Source organism: Haliotis asinina, chromosome 2 (genome assembly GCF_037392515.1).
Source record: "Haliotis asinina isolate JCU_RB_2024 chromosome 2, JCU_Hal_asi_v2, whole genome shotgun sequence".
Classification (NCBI taxonomy): Eukaryota; Metazoa; Mollusca; class Gastropoda; order Lepetellida; family Haliotidae; genus Haliotis; species Haliotis asinina.
In genome coordinates this window covers 31,885,794-31,906,393 of record NC_090281.1, presented here as the reverse complement: position 1 = coordinate 31,906,393, position 20,600 = coordinate 31,885,794, and the positions used below count along the sequence as shown (strand labels likewise).

Here is a 20,600-nt window from a genome sequence, read left to right as displayed (position 1 = left end):
TTTGGGAAAGGAGTGAGTGACTTCAGTTCCACACTGTTTTTGATAATACTCCAGCAATATATAGGTGGGAGACACCAGAAATGAGTTTCACACATTGTAAATATGTGGGAAATTGAACCTAGGTCTTCAGTTTGGTGGGCAAACACTTTAAACACTAGACTACCCTACCGCCCAAAGGACATTCCCTGGCAGGTAGAAAGGAAAGTTGTTGTATGGATTGAAAAACTTGAAATCTTACATGTCACAGACGTATATTACACAATGTACAAATGTAGGGAATTGAACCTGGGTCTTCAGAGTGACGAGTTATCACTTTAGCAAAAAAGCCTGGCGTCTTGAAAACAGCCAACTAATTCTCTCTGAGTGAGTGAGTGAGTGAGTGAGTGAGTGAGTGAGTGAGTGAGTGAGTGAGTGAGTGAGTTTTTACATCACTATAAGCAACATTCCATCAATTTCTCCCGGCTGTTAACATTTCTGACTGTAACAATTTGATCTTGTTTACATTTCTGACAGTAGCCATTTGATAATATTTTTCATTAAATAATAGATACATTAGGGCAAATTTAGGGCACCATAATGCCCCTATTCAGATGTGAGTTGTCCAACAATATTTAGGAGTCACAGACAGCTCATTGCATTACACATGCATGAGCTAGCAGGCAAGGTTAGCTAAGCCATGCAGAGGGTGCAGTGGGGTAGCATAGTTGTTCAAGAGTTAGTCATGCCAAAGTCCTGGATCTGATTCATACATGGGCACAATGTGTGAAGCCTGCCACTATTTCTGGTCTATCCTGCTGTGCTGTAATATTGCTAAAAGCAACATAGAAATGGACTCTTTCACTAAGATATGTAGTATGCTGGCTTAAGAAGGTAAGGAAGCCTCCTTGATGAAATGACATTTTCCTGCTGAAAAAATGGGTTCTGCTATTGCCTTGGGAAATGAACATCCCAGTCAGTTTCAAGAAGGAAAATCCATATATATTCCGGAACTGAAGATGTCAGTTATTTCATATATGTAAAAATAGCTCCATCTGGTGATGGATCATTATATCGGATCCTTCTGCGAGAGTGCTCAAGTTGGACATATTTAGATGCTAAATCCACAAAGTGTTTGTAGTGCTACGTCATTCATAATCCTATGATAGATGACAGCCAGTAACTCTACAAACACTTTGCAAAACAGGATCTTAAAGATTAAAGAATGCCCTTAAGAGCATAGAGCATACTTTTCCCATTCTATAACTTGAATAAAAAAATAAAATGTTGATACCAAAAGTAAGAAAATCAATAGGTTTATCATAGATAAACTTGCCGATTCTGTTAACTCAGTATGATGTTGGATTGTTGTTGCATTTGATTCTATACCAGGAATTCATTCTGAGCTAGATTTATAGAAGTACATTGTATAACTTACATGAAAAACTTACATGAAAATTTCAGAAAAATTCTATATCCACGACAAACAGTTCTAATCAACATGAATCACTTGAATGTGTTGATTCCAGAATTATAACCAAGTGATTTTCCTGATTTCTTCATTACATGATAAAATAGGCATGATAATGGTTCATAAAAGACCACCCTGCATACATCGATGGGTCTTACACTTGAAATGCCATGTCACAACTGTCCAGAATCAGTTTAACAGTAAATAATGTTCTGGGTACAATCTGACACGAGTAACTGATGGGATAATTCCACCTAGATCCTGACGAACCCATGAAGATCTGGGTTTGAACTGATGTTCAGGAAACCAGTCATGCATGTCGGGATCGGGTGGTCAGGTTTGGTGATGTGGTTGACACATGTCATCATGTCCAAATTGTGAAGATTGATGCTCCTCTTGTTGATCACTAGACTGTCTCTTTCAGGTTCAATTATTTTTGGACTGCTGTCATATAGTTTGAATTTGAACAACAAACCAAAAAAGACATGATAAATTTACGAGTACATCAATGACCACCCCTTAACAAACTGATAAACTGAATTGAAATGCCAATTCACAACTGTAATTAGTTTAATGGACATTCTGGATAAAATCTCAAAATAGACCCAAGTATTTTACTGCTGGAATAATTCCAGCTACATCCTGAAAACTGGAGTCAGCACCGTAGAGCAACAGGCTTCAGGACAGAAACGGAATATCAATCTGTTCCCTACTGAGACTGTAACACAGCTTCCCGCCTGTTCAATCACCTCCTGTCACCTGCAGACTTGTGGGGAGTCTGTGATAGCTGTACAGGGATGCTGTGTACCAATTTCAGACCACACTGGGAAGTGGCCTGAGATTTACCCTGGGCTATTATTGGTTGTGGGGACTGTTGTTGGTAATAAGTTTGAGGGTCAAAATGGGCAATTATGAAGGTAATCTAGGATGAAGAAGTGCATATGATTTTACGCCGCTCTTAGCAATATTCCAGCTATGTCACTGCAGGAGATGCCAGACACTGCTTCATGCATGGGTGTGATGAGCTAATGCCTTAAACATTAGGCTATGGTATTGCTCACTGTCAGGGTGATTTTTGTTGAAGAAAAACACAAACACTGGTGAGGCACTCAGTGGCGTAGCCTAGTGGATGATCACACTGAAGAAATGGGCTCTACAATATGTGAAGCCAACTGCTGGAATATTGCTAGAAGCAGCGTAAACCCATACTCACTTACAAATACTGGCACAACATGAAGGATGTGCGGTACCTTAAGTTTGTCAAAGATGCTGGTATCCTTCAATAAGCTGACCAATTGTCTGAATGTAGACTGTATTTCTTATCACAACAGAAAAGTCATAAATCTTAAATATATGCTTCCAATGCATGCATTTGATTATCCCAGTATTGGCAACATTTTGTAGCCAATAGGAATTGGAATTAATAAGATTTACATCCATGTTTAGTATTTCCGGGACCCAGTTTTCAGTAAACCCTTGGGCATACTGAACAAATTTTATGGTGAACATATTCTTTTTATTTCTTGAGTGTGACATTTTTATAAAGATTCTTCTACTGTTGTCAAGCAGGGTACAAGAATCTGTATCGAAACATCACACTCATGAAATAAAAGAAGTTGTTATACATAAAGTTTGTTCAGTATTGTATGTCCCTGAAAATGCCATGAACAAGAAACAAATGGGAAGTATAGCAGGGATGTTAATAACTCTCTTTCTGCTCTTTATCATAGAATGAATCTGTGGCTATTGTCCAGATAAACAGGGGAAGAAAATTGCCCACTTCCTGGTACTTAAGCTGTAACAAAAGAAGATGTCGGTAACACATTTACAGTACAACTTATGCCAGACTGCCCTGCCAATCAAATATAACTTGCTGTGACTCATAATTTGTGAAAAATATCCTATTTCAAGTGAAACCATGGGTTTGCACCTCTTTGATAGTTGTATCCATGAGGACTTGTTACAGAGGGTATGCGAGTTGTGTTTGTTGTTTAGCAAAAAACATTACATTAGGAGGCACCATGATCATTACACCTTGCATATGCTTCATAATGACACACCATGACAAAACAGAAGGTTGATGTTATGAGCAACGTTCACTTTTCTGACAAGCTCATTATTACTGCTGGATCATGTGTCATTTAATGTGTGAACATTGAGCATCACATCACTGCAGCTGCTAAGCAATACCAACAATTTTCTTCCTTAGTGAATTTGGTGAGTTGGTTAATAATGAAAAATTATGAAATGTGGGAAGAAATTTTGAATTGTCTGAAAAGGGTGATGACAGTTTTGTTTGAATTCTATTTCAAACTCTGAATTCAAGAACTTCTTTTTAAAAAGTTAGACAGACTTTGAATCATAAGTGACTGAACGCAAATTCAATTAGTCTAACATAAATGTATTTTTTCCTACAATAAACTAAGCCTCCAAAAGTAGATGAGAATGGTGTGACGTCTTCCTCAAATCCACCTGCTGCCCCATGTTACAGTTTCGTTGGTGAGGTTCCAGAAACAGCATCCCACAATAAAAATCATTAACCCCAATCCTGACCAAATTGGCTCAAGAATCTCAGTATATCAGAATCTGTATAAACCTCTTGTCCATCATTGTAAAATAAATTGTTTTGATTTTTTCAAACTGAAGAGAATGTTCTTTACAACCCAGAAAAATTATGGCTCACTTCTCCTAAAATGCAGTCTAGAAGCAATGCTTTCATCTTGAAGCCAATTTCTTTAAGCCTAAGTTGTTACTACATTACCTGTGATGTTAAAGGTTTGGAGTAAGACCTCCTTGCTAGAAATAAGGCTCCACTTCAGACCCTCAGAACAGTCTCTGACCACTCGGCCATCAGAACCCTATTACTTGCAACCAAAAAACTTTTATCATTTAAGCAGCCATTAAGAAACATTTTTGACGTATTTCAACATATTTCAAAGAGAACTGGAAGACTCTGCATATCCTCACTACTGTACCTACTTTGACCTAAAAATTCCAGAAATATTAGGCAACATTTAGGTCTTGAAACATTTTACACAAAGATACACGTTCCTACTGACATTTTATTATGGGGCCATACTGTCCATTAAACATAAGTATACACTATGTAATTACTGAGGGTAACGTCAAGAGAGATAAAAGTATGAAAAGTTGCAAATTTTCAATTTCCAAAAGCGCAGTTCCGCAGCATCTGGAATAAACCAGTTTTTGCATACACTGTCAGTTATTGCTACAGTTTCGCACCTGGATTCTCTAAATGCTGGTGGTGTTCGATGGAGTGTTTTGGGACATGTATTATATTAAGTCACCTTCAGTCATGAACTTTTCATTGTTTTTAATTGCTGGTCATTTTTCTTGTTTCAACTGTCAGTGTCAGACAGACATAAACAATGCGTTCTTCAACTGTTGTTCTTCATGTTCTTTCTGATATTGTGAACCATCTGAAACCCATGGGCTGTTGTTAGCATTAGTTCATGTCTGATCCCCTACATAACTAGGTGTTCATTCAATAAGGATGTTGTGTGCTGTATATGACTGTACATAGGCTGATCTTATAGATAAGCCAAAGTGCTAACTTGACATTTAATACTGGGGTCAAAATGGTATTGTTCCATACATATGCTGAACCATCAGCCTTCGACCTACATCTTCAGTCTTTGGAAATACTGTCAACATCCACATTGAATTACACATGTATCCTGTTGTTACATCACCTCGTAATACAACATGTTCTTTGCAACGTAATACAACGTGTTGTAATCTAGCTATTAATTTTACTCAAAATGTAATCCAAGAATGTTCATACACTGAACAGCAAAAGAAACACAATGCTTTTTGTCAAGATTATAAACGGAAGACATAAATATGAACACTTACATTTTTTAAATTTCATATTTTTGAAACTTGCATTTCTTTTCCTGTTCAGTATATTTACTGCCTTACTTACTTCCAGAGACCACAGTCATATATTATTTCCTGTCTTGACATACAGCATTAAACATGTACAAAAACAAAACACTTGGACCATATTCACTAACAACAAGCATCTTTAATCGCATAATTCAGCATACAATATCACAATAACAACTTGGCTATGGAGAAAACAATCAGCATTATTTTACAGCTGAACATTAACAAAGATCAATGAATGACAAGACTTGGGTGAGTGAGTGAGTGACCTGTTTTTAAAGCCGCATGGAATCGCATTTCAGTTATGCAGCGGCATGACAGCTTAATGAAAGTGGATAGTGAGTCAGTGAGTTTGGTTTTATTTCACTTACATAAACCTGAAGTGTGCTTCTCACTATATATTAGGTCATCTATTGTTTTCCAAGAATAACCGCTTTTGAGGTTTTTGTTTTGTAGGGACAGGTTTTACTTTTCGTTAGTAATTAGTAAGACCTCTTTCCTGGTTTTATTTTCTGCAATTATCTTTTCTTAACTGTATATGAATATCAACATTCAATTGATATATTAGTGTTTGAAATCAATTTGAAAAACATCTTTCATAATTAAGCTCAAAGTGCAAATGTTTTTCCTGGCAAGACTGGAATTGCAACTCTCAGAATTGTAGGGAGATGCTCTACCACACGGCCACCGGGCCAATGAAGGAAGTGGGCTGGAATCATCTATTTATAGTAACTGTCATTAAACTGATTTTACGTGTGCTTCAGTAATTGTTATACAGCTTCATCAAATGATCATCTACATTGTAATTACCCATCATTGGTGGTATATATGTTAGAGAAGACATTTCTCCTCAGTTTTAGTAGACAGTGTAAAACCATCAGGGATGGGAAATCCCTCCTCCTCCGGTTTTACATTGTCTACCAAAACCTCGGAGGTGTGTTTTCTCCTATACTTAGGAATATGCCAGCAATATCAAGGTAGGGGGACACCTGAGTTGAAAAATGGACCTCAGACAATGTACCTATGTAGGGAATTGAACCTTGGTCTTTGACGTGACTGGATGCTTTAGCCACTTGGTGAGTCAGTGAAGTTTTACGCCACTTTCAGCTGAATTCCAGCACTATCACAGTAAGGACACCCGAAATGGGCTTCATACACTGAACCCATGTGGGAAGTTGAACCCTAGCCTTCAGTGTAATAAGTGAACCCTGTTGCCCCAAGAGTAAAATGCCTGAGTGGTGAAACTCTATGAGTACAGGTATGGCACTGACAAACCTTGAAATATTAACAGTCACTCCAGGATTCAAACCCATGATCAAAGGTTTCTGGTTGTCCAAAAGATGCAACTGTGCACAGCTAACTGAAGAAGACTTGGAGATACTTGGTCTGGACTAAAGATTACAGTGAGTGAGTTTTAGTCTCATGCTGAATTTAACAATATTCCAGCAATATCATGGCAGTAACACCAGAAATGGGCTTCACATATTTTACCCATGTGGGGAATCAAACCTGGGTCTTCTGATTGAATGCTTTAACCACTAGGCTACCCCCACAACCCCAAAGATTAAGGTCATTGTCACAGTAAAATTTTACTCCTCATTATACCACACCTCCTTGATCATATGGCCACTTACTTGAATACAACATTTATTCTCCACTCAGGAGCAAACAGGAGGTTACAAACTTAGTACTATTAAATTTTTGTAATTATAAAGTTTGGAATAAACAATTAATTAACATAATCATTCATCACCTAAACCAGACTTCCATTGGAGATGTTATTGTAACAAATTGCATGGTGCTTTTCTAACCATTCTTACATGATTGGCCACAGAAGCTGGTTAGACTGTTTCCCTGAAAGACATCAGTTGCAATGAATTCTGTCTGCCAGTTTGGTGCCAAATCCATTTGTAAGGAACTGAGGTGGTGTTGGAGATTATACCAAGCACAAATTATTTGTTGGGCCCTATACTAAATATGACTGGGATTGTTTATGGAGTGACTTGAGGACCAATCTTTGGGCCATATTGAAATGTCTGTGGTGTGACTCATCCCAGGACAAATCTTGGGCCCGTACTCAATATGTCTGCTGAGTAAATTATTGAGTGATGAGAGGAGGCCATCTTGGGCCAATACTGAATATGACTGAGGTGAAATGTATTGAGTGAATTCAGGATTCATCTTAGGCTCATACTGAACATACACTTTGTATATTTTGTGAGGCCATCTTATTATGTTTGATGTTAACTTGCAACTTATCAACAGTTGATCAGATCTAGACTGTAACTTATCAACAGTTGATCAGATCTAGACTGTACATTATCAACAGTTGATCAGATCTAGACTGTAACTTATCAACAGTTGATCAGATCTATACTGTAACTTATCAATTGATCAGATCTAGACTGTAACTTATCAATAGGTGATCATATCTAGACTGTAACTTATCGACAGTTGATCAGATCTAGACTGTAACTTATCACAGTTGATCAGATCTAGACTGTAACTTATCAATAGGTGATCAGATCTAGACTGTAACTTATCAACAATTGATCAGATCTAGACTGTAAATTATCAACAGTTGATCAGATCTAGACTGTAACTTATCAACAGTTGATCAGATCTATACTGTAACTTATCAATTGATCAGATCTAGACTGTAACTTATCAATAGGTGATCATATCTAGACTGTAACTTATCGACAGTTGATCAGATCTAGACTGTAACTTATCACAGTTGATCAGATCTAGACTGTAACTTATCAATAGGTGATCAGATCTAGACTGTAACTTATCAACAATTGATCAGATCTAGACTGTAAATTATCAACAGTTGATCAGATCTAGACTGTAACTTATCAACAGCTGATCAGATCTAGACTGTAACTTATCAATAGGTGATCAGATCCACACTGTAACTTATCAAGCGCTGACCAGACTTAGATTGTAACTTAACAGTTGATCATATCTAGACTGTAACTTATCAACAGTTGATCAGATTCAGACTATAGCTTATCAACAGCTGATCACATCCAGACTGCAGCTGATCAATAGTTGGACAAATTCAGATCATAATTCAATTAATCAGCATCACATCCTTCCTGACACATTTCAAAATTTGACCAGAGCTACACACAAAGATGTTGACATCTAATTACTTTCAGAGCATGTTCTGTGGGCTTTTCAGAGTGTTTGTCACATTGAATATTATACTGCAGCTAGACAACTAATCCATACTGCATAGAGATGAATTAATCTATTTTCTGAATATCCCAGCTTTACAGTGAGGCTAGGATATCATCACAGACCAGACACAGGAAGTATTGTTCTGTATTTGCTGTAATTGGCTCCCTGGACAAACTATTGATAAAGCCCTGAGAAAGCTTATACAAACTATATATGAGTTCAGTTTGTTGCAAGAGAAACACCTGGTTAAAATGCTAAAATAATTTTTTTGTAAGGGAGTATGTTTTTTATGTTGTTTTTAACAATATTACAGAAACATCACGGGAGGGAACACCATATATGGGTTTCACATGTTTTACCCGTGTGGAGAATCAAACCTGGGTCTTCAATATGACAACAGAAAACATTAAAGACTGGGCCCCCCAGGTATATATCCCAGAAAATAAGGACTTTGATGCAGAGTTTCTGTCTCTTTAGGATCACTTACGGAGATTAATTACACACTGATCTTGAAGATGTTTTGAGGAATAATTGAGTAAAATGCTTAAAGCTTATTTGCTGAATGAAAATTCTATCACGTCAAAACAGATGTGCAGTATATTCAGTCTCTTTCACCTGGGGTTTAAAGCCTAGTGGATGGAGCGTTCACTTATCAGGCCTAAGATCCAGGTTTGATTCCCACATGGGTACAACATGTGAAGCCCATTTCTGCTGTCCTTTGTCATGATATTGCTGGAATATTGCTAAAAGTGGTGTAAAACTAACCTCACTCAGTCTCTTTTACAAAGTGGTTACAAAGTGTCTCATACTTGTGTTTGTTTGGATTGTTTGTTGTTTTATTCCACACTTGACAATATTTATCTATGTGATAGTGGTCTGTAACATAATCCAGGGGTTGACAGCTTGAGCACTGAGATGCGATGACATGTGTCAACCAAGTCAGCGAACCTCATCACCCAATGACAAGCATGGACAGCTGAAGATCAATTCTAATTTGAATCTTCATGTCCACAGCACAGATGCTATTAAACAAGATATAATTTCCTTTCAAATATCCACTGTCTCACTTTGCTGACTTTCTAAAAACGACACAAAATTTACATCTTATTCACTTTGGCCATCCATAATCCCTTGTTGATGAAACAAGTCCAACTGCTGACATTTTGATCACATTGTTGTTTTGATTATATGCACATCTCAACATATGCTCTTAGTTTCATATGCATTCACAATACAGAATCTTGAAACTGTACACCTTAGACCCTGTACAGAACAGAACTGTTCACAAGAAAAAAACCCAGAAAATCGAGAATCAATCTCCGCTTTCGGTCTCCAGGATCTTGATCCTGTTTCCGACATTATCACATAAAATCTCTCCTAATCAATCAACAGTAGCTACTTTTCCGCTATGGTGATAAAGTTGACGTTCATATCATTGGAAGTCTTGCATCCTACACAGGCGCAGTCCAGACTGTGCGCATAAAATATCTCATTGATTCCTTGTCTGAATTCTTGACTCATTACCAGATAGATGAAGAACTTCAAGAAAGCATTGCTGAAGCCGAGCCACAGGAAGTAGAAATGCAGCAGTCCAGGGGACAAGCCAGCGTAGTTGGTGCTCACTTCATAAAGACGAAGGATACAAAATGGCAACCAGCAAAAAGAATACACTAGAGAAATTACAAAGTTAATATGATAGTTCCATGGTCGTGTTTTTCTGTCCCGAAACACTCGTTCATATAGGTGGATATTACCCTTGAAGGCTTTGGTAAAAAGATATGCATTTGTTACAATAAGTGTTATTACTGCGGGTCCAGTTACTAAGAGACCGGCGGTTATGAAGTATGCTTGTTGGTTCTTTGCATCAACAATGCAAACGAAAGTTTCTGCATAATACTTGGCCTTCTTAAGTGAAAACAATGGGGGACAACTGAAGCAGAACGCTGCAACCCAGGCGAATCCGATCCAACACAAGGAGCGTGGTGTTGACATCATGATGTCGTAACGTTCGGGTTTACGCACTGCGACGTAGTGATCAACATTAATCCAAGCCATTGAGTAAAGTCCGGCAATGAGGAAAATGGCGACAAGATATGCTTCGATGCAACAGAAAATGTCATTCTGAAACACCCATTCCTTGTACAAGGAGTTGAATATTGCAAACGGGGTCACAAACAATCCTAGAAAGAGGTCACTGAGAATGAGCGAGTACAAGAAGCACTTGTTGACATTTCTAAAAGATTCCGTCCAGCATGCTACCATAAGGATCAAACAGTTGAGGCAGATGATGGCAAGTGTGAGGAATATCGTCACAAATGTCTCGAAGGTAAACACTGCTTCAGACATCCTGAAGCTCTGTCAGTTCCTTTGGGAATGTACACCTCAGTTATATGAGAGATATGAGCTGGACATAGTCAGCTTTAACAGATCACAGCTTAACAGAACACAGCTTTAACACAACACAGCTTTACAAGCTGACAAATTAATTCAACACTTTCAAATGTCAGACGACAGCAGCAATTAGTTTCTGAGCCCAAGGCAACGACTTCATGGTCTGTCTATCTGCGGGTTGCCAACGCAACAGATGTAGAAATAATTACGTAAACTCACAACAGAAACGCTGGCAGGATGAATATTCCTACAGATATTTTCAGGCTTAAACTATAACAATCCATGCATGAGTGTCCTCTAATAATACACTGTTGTAAATCCACAAAAATTCATTTCTGAATGGTTTGTATATATTCCAAGGTTAATCCAGAACAGTGACACTCACTGGCACTGAAACCATATCGTAAAGTAGATATTGGAGTAGCTCTCGCACAGTTCTGTATCTGTTCATCCCTCAGTCATTCACACATCTTGTTCACCATGGGTCAATCATCAATTCTGGGATTCTCTGTAACCTTTTTGTTCATCACTAATGAATCCTGTTCTAGGAGGATCCATGCATATATTCCTTGTATCATTCACTTGACAAAATCGATGAATTATCTCTTCATCTGGAGAGTCTTGTCACCATCTGCAATTGATAAGGCCATAAATATCAGCTGTCATCAATCATTAATCATGATTAATTACAAGATATCATCACGTCATTCAATCTGTTACACTTTCCAATGGATAACAATAAAATCACTTGAAATATGTGGACACTTGATAGACGGTAGTTTTCTTTGCATATTATTCTCATGTCATTTCTTAGATAAATGTGCCGTTACCTCAGTTCTAAATTATATTACTACATATACTGAGTTATTTTTTTTAAAGAAAGAAACTGTTTTCTTAATATTTGGGAAAATGGTTACAAAAATTAGATGAAGTTTTTCTTTGTAATTTGGGATGCAATAATCAAACATAACAATGATGTCATAAGCATTTGAATCAAATTTGCAATAACCTTTGCAAATAATATGTTTGTACATAAACACAAATAGTTTAGGTTTGTCATTATGAAAAATGACATTCAGTTGGTCTAACACAATAAGATTGCAACATTTGAGGATACCTATTCATGGCACAACAAGGAAAAGTGACTGCATCTTTAACTATGACAACTGGACCAAACCAAATGAATTTCTTCAGCAAAACCAACCTCATAACAAACCTTATAACAAACCCAATGAAGTTCATTAACAAACAAAAACCCCTTATAACCCTATGAATCTCATGAACAAAACACCAACCTTTAAAAATAATATAACAAACCCTATGAGGTTAATCAACAAAACCAGCCTCATAACAAACCCAATGAAGTTCATCAACAAAACCAACAAAACCAAACTTATATAACAAACTGAATGAAGTTCATATGACATTAATTCTAATGCAGCCAGCCTCATAACAATCAACAGAATGTTCATCTAACAAAACCATTGGAAAACTATTTGTCCTGTTCAGAGGATAAACAGATACCACATCTATAGTATTTTAAGTCTATCACTATTTTAATCATGAAATCCTTCTTAATTTCTAATTTTTGTCAAAACTTGTCCACAGCCACTGATGATATACAGTCTGGCCATGGGAAACCAGTGGTTGATACTATGAGCCACAATTCACCCATTCAACTAAAACGACTCCTTGAGTTAAGACTGCCATAACTTGTTTACTCATCAATTTACAACTAGGAAGTCAGAATCCTTTCAAGTTTCTGAATAGCATCTGAATGTGATGCACATAGCTAGCGTAATTTAAGGATGTCAAGTCAATAATTCTGAAAAACACAATGATTTAGAGTACATGGTTCATTGCTCATCATGTGAGTTGATGATGACTGAGCAAGCAGATATTTCACCTGATGAAAGACAGAGAATATGCTCCCACACTGTGTTTCAAATAAAGAATAGGTTGATATCCATAAATTCTCATCTTTCTGAAACTTTAGATAGTTGAAAGTTGACATTTTGTTGGGATCAGGACCCTTAAGGTCATGTTTGACATTCACTTCAATCCATTCTTTAGTACTGACTCAGTTGTACACAGCAATCAAAGTGCAAAAGGGTGATTGTAGCTCCATTAATCTACAGGTTGGACAAAGTCTGTCACCTTCCACATTGCACTGTAAGTTAAATCAGAGTAAGTAAGCATTGTTTTATGCTGCTTTTAGCAATACTCCAGCAATATATCACAGCGGGGGACATCAGAAATCAGTTTGACACATTGTACCCATGTGGGGAATCAAACCCTCGTCTTAAGCTTGACGAATGAACACTTTAACAACATGGCTACCCACTGCCCCAAGATTGACATCTAACCTTGGATAATTAAGAATATGTTGCTGTTGATGGCTGTCAACTTACATGACCCAGCTGCCACTGGCCAAACCCAGTCTCTTACATATCAGGTTGTGTTAAGGACGGATGTCAATTAACATGGCGGCATGACCTCGCTATTAAACAACAATAAGAATGTTGCATGACATCACCCTCGTGACACTACAATAAACCCTTTTATTCAAATGAATGTTCCGAATGCAACAATCTCTTTCAGACAGTAATCAGTAATGGACATTTCACAAAGGCTACATCTGCCAGGCAACATGGCGTGTCAAATACAATAATTGCACATGACATTGACATCCATATGTCGATTACATGGACTGGCACGTCAATATACAATTACCTAGATAATTGACATTTTACAGAGTTATGGCTGAGTAGTTTGATGATGACGGTATTTCACATTACGGGATTAGAAGTAGTTTTAAAGGATTTCTGATGTAACTGCATTCATGCTGATCCAGATATAAACATGATATTAGGGTTGTTTTATCGAATACCCTACCCATATTGAAATGTTGACCTTTATGAAGCTGTAGGCTGAAACGTGATGAATGTCAAACGGTTGTATCACAGCCAGTTGATGCAGAACTCAGCATTCTCAAGCTTGCTGAAATGGTCTCCATACATGCAACCACTGCAGTGAGAAATTACCCAGATAGTTGAATCAGTCACTGCCAGAATTCAGATGGATGAATATGTACTCATGAATTTGTGTGTGAGTCTTAGGTGTTCCGCTGGATATTCCCCAGGGAGCTGAGAATTCAGAATACATTGTCATATATGACTTGAGTGCTGACTGAAATGATTAATGCTTGGAGCAGTCTGTGCTGTTAAAATGTACAGCTTGTGTCTTCGGTGTATGCTGGATATTCCCTAGGGAGTTGAGAATTCAGAATACATTTTCATTTTCATGAGTGCTGGCTAATATGATTATGTGCTTGGAGCAATGCAGGTTGCATTGAGGAATGGGGCCCAATATTTAATTACTTCTACTTAACTTGTACAGATTGTTTGTCTGCATGTGCGGATTTACTAAAGCAGATGGAATACACCCATTATCTATACAGTTCTGTAACCATTACATAGTCAGTTCAAAGGCAGGCTGACAGCAAGTCAATTTTTCAGTGTGAGCCAGAATGGTTGGAAAGCTTTATATTATGATAGTAATGAGGGCTTGCTCAACCTTTCGACCAACAATCCTGTATAAGCCGGGTATCTTTATAATGACAACCATGCCTCTGAAAGTATCAGCTGATAATACATTGCTTGTTGTTCATATCTCAATAATTGTCTTCTGTACATAACTCTGTACGTCATCAACAGAGATGTTATGTGATATGTCATGTTTGCTGTTTCATCAGACCATTGAGGCATGATTGAAACCTCTGTGAAGAAACTTAGTAGAAAGGTACAGGTTTCACATCTAATACATGTCATATTTTTTATTACACTTCCTCAGTGAAGTATTGATTCTAGTACTTTTGTTGCGTTGAGTCCCTCCAGGCCTTGAACACATTTGAGTAAGGTACCTAATCTCCAGCACACAATTTAGTCAGCCTCCAAGCCCACTCAGCCACTGCCAACCAGGTGCCTGGCTCTATTTTTATTAAATCATATATACAGGTATTTTTGTCCTGCACTGTTATAGCACCAAAGCACTCTGATGCAAGCATTCTAGTGCTTTAGTTATAAAAGTTCAGGGTGAAAGTGTGTTTTATTAAACTATACACAGTGGTAGAGTTTTTCTCAAATAGCAGTATTTCACAAATGCTATTTTTCAGAAATATATACAATTGAACCAACTGAAATAGCTTGATTTTAGAATACATATATTTTCTGAAAAAAGAGTTTCATCCGAGCGTTGTTCATAAACCTTTTTCAAGCAACATTATTGAATATTTCTTTCAACTGAATCACAAGTATGATTGGTAGAAGATGTGCATAGAGCTGATCATTAGTTTCTGGCTTCATGTATGACAATATGGACATAATATAAGTCATCCATACATGCATACAATAAGTGCCTTGCTAAACAGAAAATATACAATTCACATGAAGGACAAGCATCAAACAAGCTACCATTATAGGCCATCATAGGCATCTTGAGTCCACTAAGATAATGCCAATTCATTTAGTCGTTAAACACTTGGAGCTTTGTTTAATCTTTAAAATATTCGAATCACATCAGAAAAAGAGGCACCCAAACTTTTTACAACAGGTACTAAAATACAAAACAAAGTGTTGCTACAAAATTTCTGACAACTGAATCAGTTTCTCCACATCCTCAACATAAGTGTGTGAATAATTCACGCCGCCTTTACTTAATATTTAAGCAATATGATGGCAGGGGACGTTAGGCGTGGCCTCAACACACTGGACCATTGATAAAACTGGGTCTTCAGTATGACGAGGGAATGCTTCACCATCTAGCCTTAGTAACCACACCATCCCCTCATTTGAAGATGCCTATCTGTAATCTGCACGAGATAATCTTAATTGCAGGTTAACATAATCACCTGCAGAGGCTGTTAACCCTGACAAGTATCGCCCTCACAGTGTGGTAGGCATGATAAGAAAGACTGAAGATACAAGACTCTGGAACGACTTGAGAGAATGGTGTGTGGTTCCTGCAGTCTGAGGCAATCATGATCAATCATCATTAAAATGATAGCCATTTCGGTGATGAAATGAACACCTGAGTGACAGCAATTAATGCTCTGGCAATCAATGATCTCAAAAACACTCTTGAGTCTGTAAGTATCACTGTTTGAAATGAGAAAACCTTACATGGAAATACGTATAATTGGACATGTTCCATTTTTCGGAGTTTGTGTTTAGTATATCTACCATTGATCTGTGAACTTTGACCTTTGTACTGCACACTGGTTATAAATATGGAGTGAGTGAGTGAGTTACGCTTTACGCCACTCTCAATAATATTTCAACTATATGGAGCAGTCTGTAAATAATGGAGTTTGGACCAGGCACATTGGTTAACAAGTGGAATTATATCCCAAATGCAAAGGACTGATGCTCATGCTACTGTTCACAGGATTTTCTGGTCCAGATTTGATTATTAGTTTACTGACTCAGCAGCTGCCATACAGCTGAGTGTGGGATTCAACAAAAACAAACAACTCATATTTAATTAGGTATTGATAGTATAAGAACAACAGTGGAAATATATCAATAACGTATACTGAGAGGACACTTTTGCTTACTTTAAGACCAAGAAATTAGAAACCAGAAAATGTTTACATGCCGTGATTGTCAGGAACATTTTCATCAGTTCCTGATGTCTTCCCACCAGGTCTGGTAAAATTTGAATTGCCTGAACATACTCAATTATTTACAATAACCTGTCAATACAAAGGAAGCACTAAAAATAGCAGTACTGGTGAATAAAATATACAGGTGCCTTGACACAGAAACCTAGCTGAGTGCTGTTACCTCAAGTTGTGCTGAGTCAGTGCTTTAAAAATAATATCTTGAAATATCAGTCAAATTACTATTTATAATAGTTACTTCATTTATTTTGCCTTTGCTTGTTGTTTAATACCACACTCAACAATATTCCAGCTATATATGTGGCTTTCTGTAAATAATCGAGTCTGGACCAGGCAATCCAGTGGTCAACTTAATGAGCATCAATCTACACAACAGAGGTGTGATGATGTGTGTCAACCAAGTCAGTCATGCTGGCCACCAGATCCTGTTAGTTTCTTCTTACGATAAGCACATATTTCTGAAGATCAACTCTAGCCTGGACCAGTTGAATACCTGGTCCTGTGAGGGCATTATACTGAGAAAGAATGGTTTTACACAATATTCCAGCAATATCATGGCTAGGGACACCAGAAATGGGATTCACACATTGTACTAATGTGGGAATCAAACCCAATCTTTGGCATGTCAAGAGAATGCTTTAACCACAGTGCTATCCCAATGCTCCTTAGGCCACTGTGATATTTAAACATATTCCAGCTGGAAAGCTTTGATTTGTTTTTCTCAGACATTGAAATGTGAGTTTTATGTTTCCTAGACAATCATTCCACTACAACTGACATCCCGAAGCATTGTACATGATGGTAAATCGATTAATCATTCAGTCTGTCTCATTTTTCAAAGTGAAGAACTTGAGTCAAGCTCTTTGCCTTTCATCTAACGTCATCAAACTATATCATGTTGACATTCAATTGAGAAATGTTAATAGCTTGTGTTCTTATAAGCTTCAATGAAATTTAATAATGTTTCAGTTTTAGTGGTTTATTATGCTGAAACTCAGAGATGACAGTTTCAAACACTGATTTTTTTTAGTTAAGTGATGCAGAAATACATGCACAAGTTACACACAACGAAACCTCAGCACAAGAAATATGGAGAACATTCCTACAGGATGATATTTAAATAAAGTTATATACATACTACAGCCCGTTCGATTTCATTTGCGACACCAATGAATTGCTCACTAACACAAAATGTATTTATTGCAACATAACCAAATTTTTCACAGTTACATGAAATCGACAGATAACTCTGATAATTTGTCTCATAATTTTGGATAATAAAAAAGATGTTTAATTATGTTTTACAATGGGAGACCACTTGCTGGTAGAACAGAGAGGTAATCAATATACCTGGGTCTTGAAAGCATGATGAACAAACGCTTTAACGGCAAGGATACCCCTGACTGCACCTCTCTGAAGCCCCTCACTGGATGTGTCATGGAGGGAACCCCCTGAGAAAGGCATTGCCCTCAAGAGAAAGGCATTCCCCTCAAGAGAAAGGCATTCCCCTTCTTCTGAGAAAGGCACTCCTTCAAGTACACTCCCATTTTACGGTAACTATGATGTGTTCCTCAGACACATCATACCATGACCTTCACCTTACTTACTGACATTATGGGTGTGTTGTAATAGTCACTGACTACTTAAACAACCTGTCTGAACATTTCATGGCTTAGACTCACATTTATCAGCAGATGTTACAAAACCTATTACAAAGAGCCAATGTCTACTTTATTTAATTAGTAAGTAAGTGGTTTAGTTAGTTTGTTTGGTTTGTTCATTGCTTAATGCTGCACTCAGCAATATTCCAGCTATATGGCGGTTTATAGAACCCTGCACAAAGCATATAGAACCCTGGGAAAGGTATATAGAACTGTGGACGAGGTATATGTAGAGCTCTGGGAAAGGCATGTAGAATCCTGGAATTGCTATTTAGAACCCTGGAAAAGGTATACAAAACATCTGGGAAAGGGGTATATAGAGCTCTGGGTATTGCATATAGAACTCTGGAAAAGGTATATTGAACTCTGGGTATGACATATAGAACCGTAGGCATGGCACAGACAAGACACAGGACCAGTTAGCACTTCACAGTAACACCATCTCACTGGAACATTTTACAAACCATCTGCAGAACAACAAGTTACCAATCAACGCTTTTACACAAAATGTCCATTCATGTCCTGATTCTGGTACAGACCCTCTTAACAATGCAAGAAGTTGGTTTAGTTTCTGACAGACATTCATTCAATTTGTCCTGAACCATCAGATGTTGCCCTGCGGAATCAATATTTTAGATGCAGGATATCATGGTTTCCCATCAACATATTTACAATCTAGACACCCAGTGGGATTTTTCCTGTGTCGAAGAGGTCCAACACATGAATACTTACATAACTGAAGATGTCCCCACAGTTTGATTTCAAAATCAGGAACTTTCATATCATGGATATTCCCACACTTTGGGCCCGTTGGGATTAGCAATTACAAAACCACAGACTTAAGCTGAGTCTATTTATGAATCTTCAGAGCTTTTTTAATTAGATTATGCATATAGTTGTGGAATTTCTATTTGCATGCATGTTCGTCATATTTGTTGCTCATCAATACTATGTTTCATCAAATAATTCATTCACTGGGTTGGTGGAAAGAAAGAGAGTACTGTGGTATATCCCTAAACCTCAAATTTACTTATTTGTAAACCTTGCCTATTAACGTACCCTTAAACAGAGCAAGAAATTTACCTGTGAAGATTTGGGATAGAATTGGTTTTCAGCAACCCATGTTGTCATAAAAGGCAACTGATGGAGTATGGTGGTCAAGATATCTCACTTGGCTGACACGTCATCATATTGCAGTGACACAGACTGATGCTCTTGATGTCGATCACTGGATTGTCTGGGCCAGACTCGATATTTACAGACCGCCACCATATCACTAAAATATAGCGTGACACTAAACAACAAAGAAAACAACAACACTAGAAATTAATGATCCCTCAGGAAACAAAACGCGAAAAACTGATAATCAATAGCCTGCTATGAATATTTATCCGAACATAAAGATATTCATGTACATATTTACTTACTCTACATACAAACAGCATTGCTAGCCATCGATTGTCACATCTCAGTTCAGTGACCTATCACCATGGTACGAGTACATCCAGAAGAGAGCACATGTGAACTAATCTCTCAGTTACTGCCCGGAGCTACCCTAAGTTCTGAGTAGCCATTGTGTATTACATGTTCATTACATTCAATCCTCCCCCTGATATCCCCCATGGGCTGTGAGAAAAAACAAATGGACAGATCAGTTGCTATGGCAACAAGTATCTACCTGATAAACATGGATGAAATGTGGAGATTATGTGGAGGGTTCAGATGTTATTTGTGATGGAATATATCATTCGCCAGTGTTTGGTGACATGAACATTTGTCTGACAAAAACCTAAAATATTTTTTTACCTCTATCCATTGATAACCCAATTAACTCTTTTCAAGAACAATTTCAGTTCTTTTCTAAAAAGTGACATCAAAATTTATTTTTGCTTGTATTTTAATTTATTCATAATTGCGAACAAACTTTAGCCCCTTTTGTACACATGCACTAAAACTTGTAAGCAAATCTGTCTGGAGCACTTAAAGACTGCTCTGTTAATGAAAATGATTTGTTTTAACTTTCCAGTTATTTTCATCCCGAGATCCTGTCCAGAATGCTGAGCATTGATCGAGTTGTGATGATGAACTCAACCAAAACTGTCTGCCTCTTAATATCCTATGTATAAACCTGGGCCAATAAGTGCTTAGATATCCCCTGATGATCTTTAAACAAAAGGTAGCAGTGTGTACATGGTAGCAAAGTCAATATATCAGTAAAGTCAATATGTCAAAGAACAACTGCACTACACTGGACTTTTTACTTCCACAGAAGAGGATGACTTCACTGACGACCTCACACAGCCCGTAACCCATATCATCTCCCTAT

The 20,600-nt window shown here is 37.5% G+C and overlaps 2 protein-coding genes across 2 annotated transcripts in view; both read right to left on the bottom strand.

The window, feature by feature from the left end:
• The window catches only part of LOC137273593 (dipeptidyl peptidase 2-like), a 100,131-nt gene that overhangs the window by 28,996 nt on the left and 50,535 nt on the right, over window positions 1-20,600 (bottom strand). The gene's annotated exons all lie outside the window — the stretch shown is intronic.
• Window positions 9,838-10,965, bottom strand: LOC137273596 (probable G-protein coupled receptor 21). The gene has a single exon (XM_067806352.1). The coding sequence runs from the start codon at window positions 10,886-10,888 to the stop codon at window positions 9,938-9,940; it is 951 nt and encodes a 316-aa protein (XP_067662453.1). The 5' UTR covers window positions 10,889-10,965; the 3' UTR covers window positions 9,838-9,937.

Coding starts and splice junctions, on each gene's coding strand:
- LOC137273596 (XM_067806352.1), bottom strand. CDS start 10,888: ATGTCTGAAGCAGTGTTTACCTTCGAGACATTTGTGACGATATTCCTC.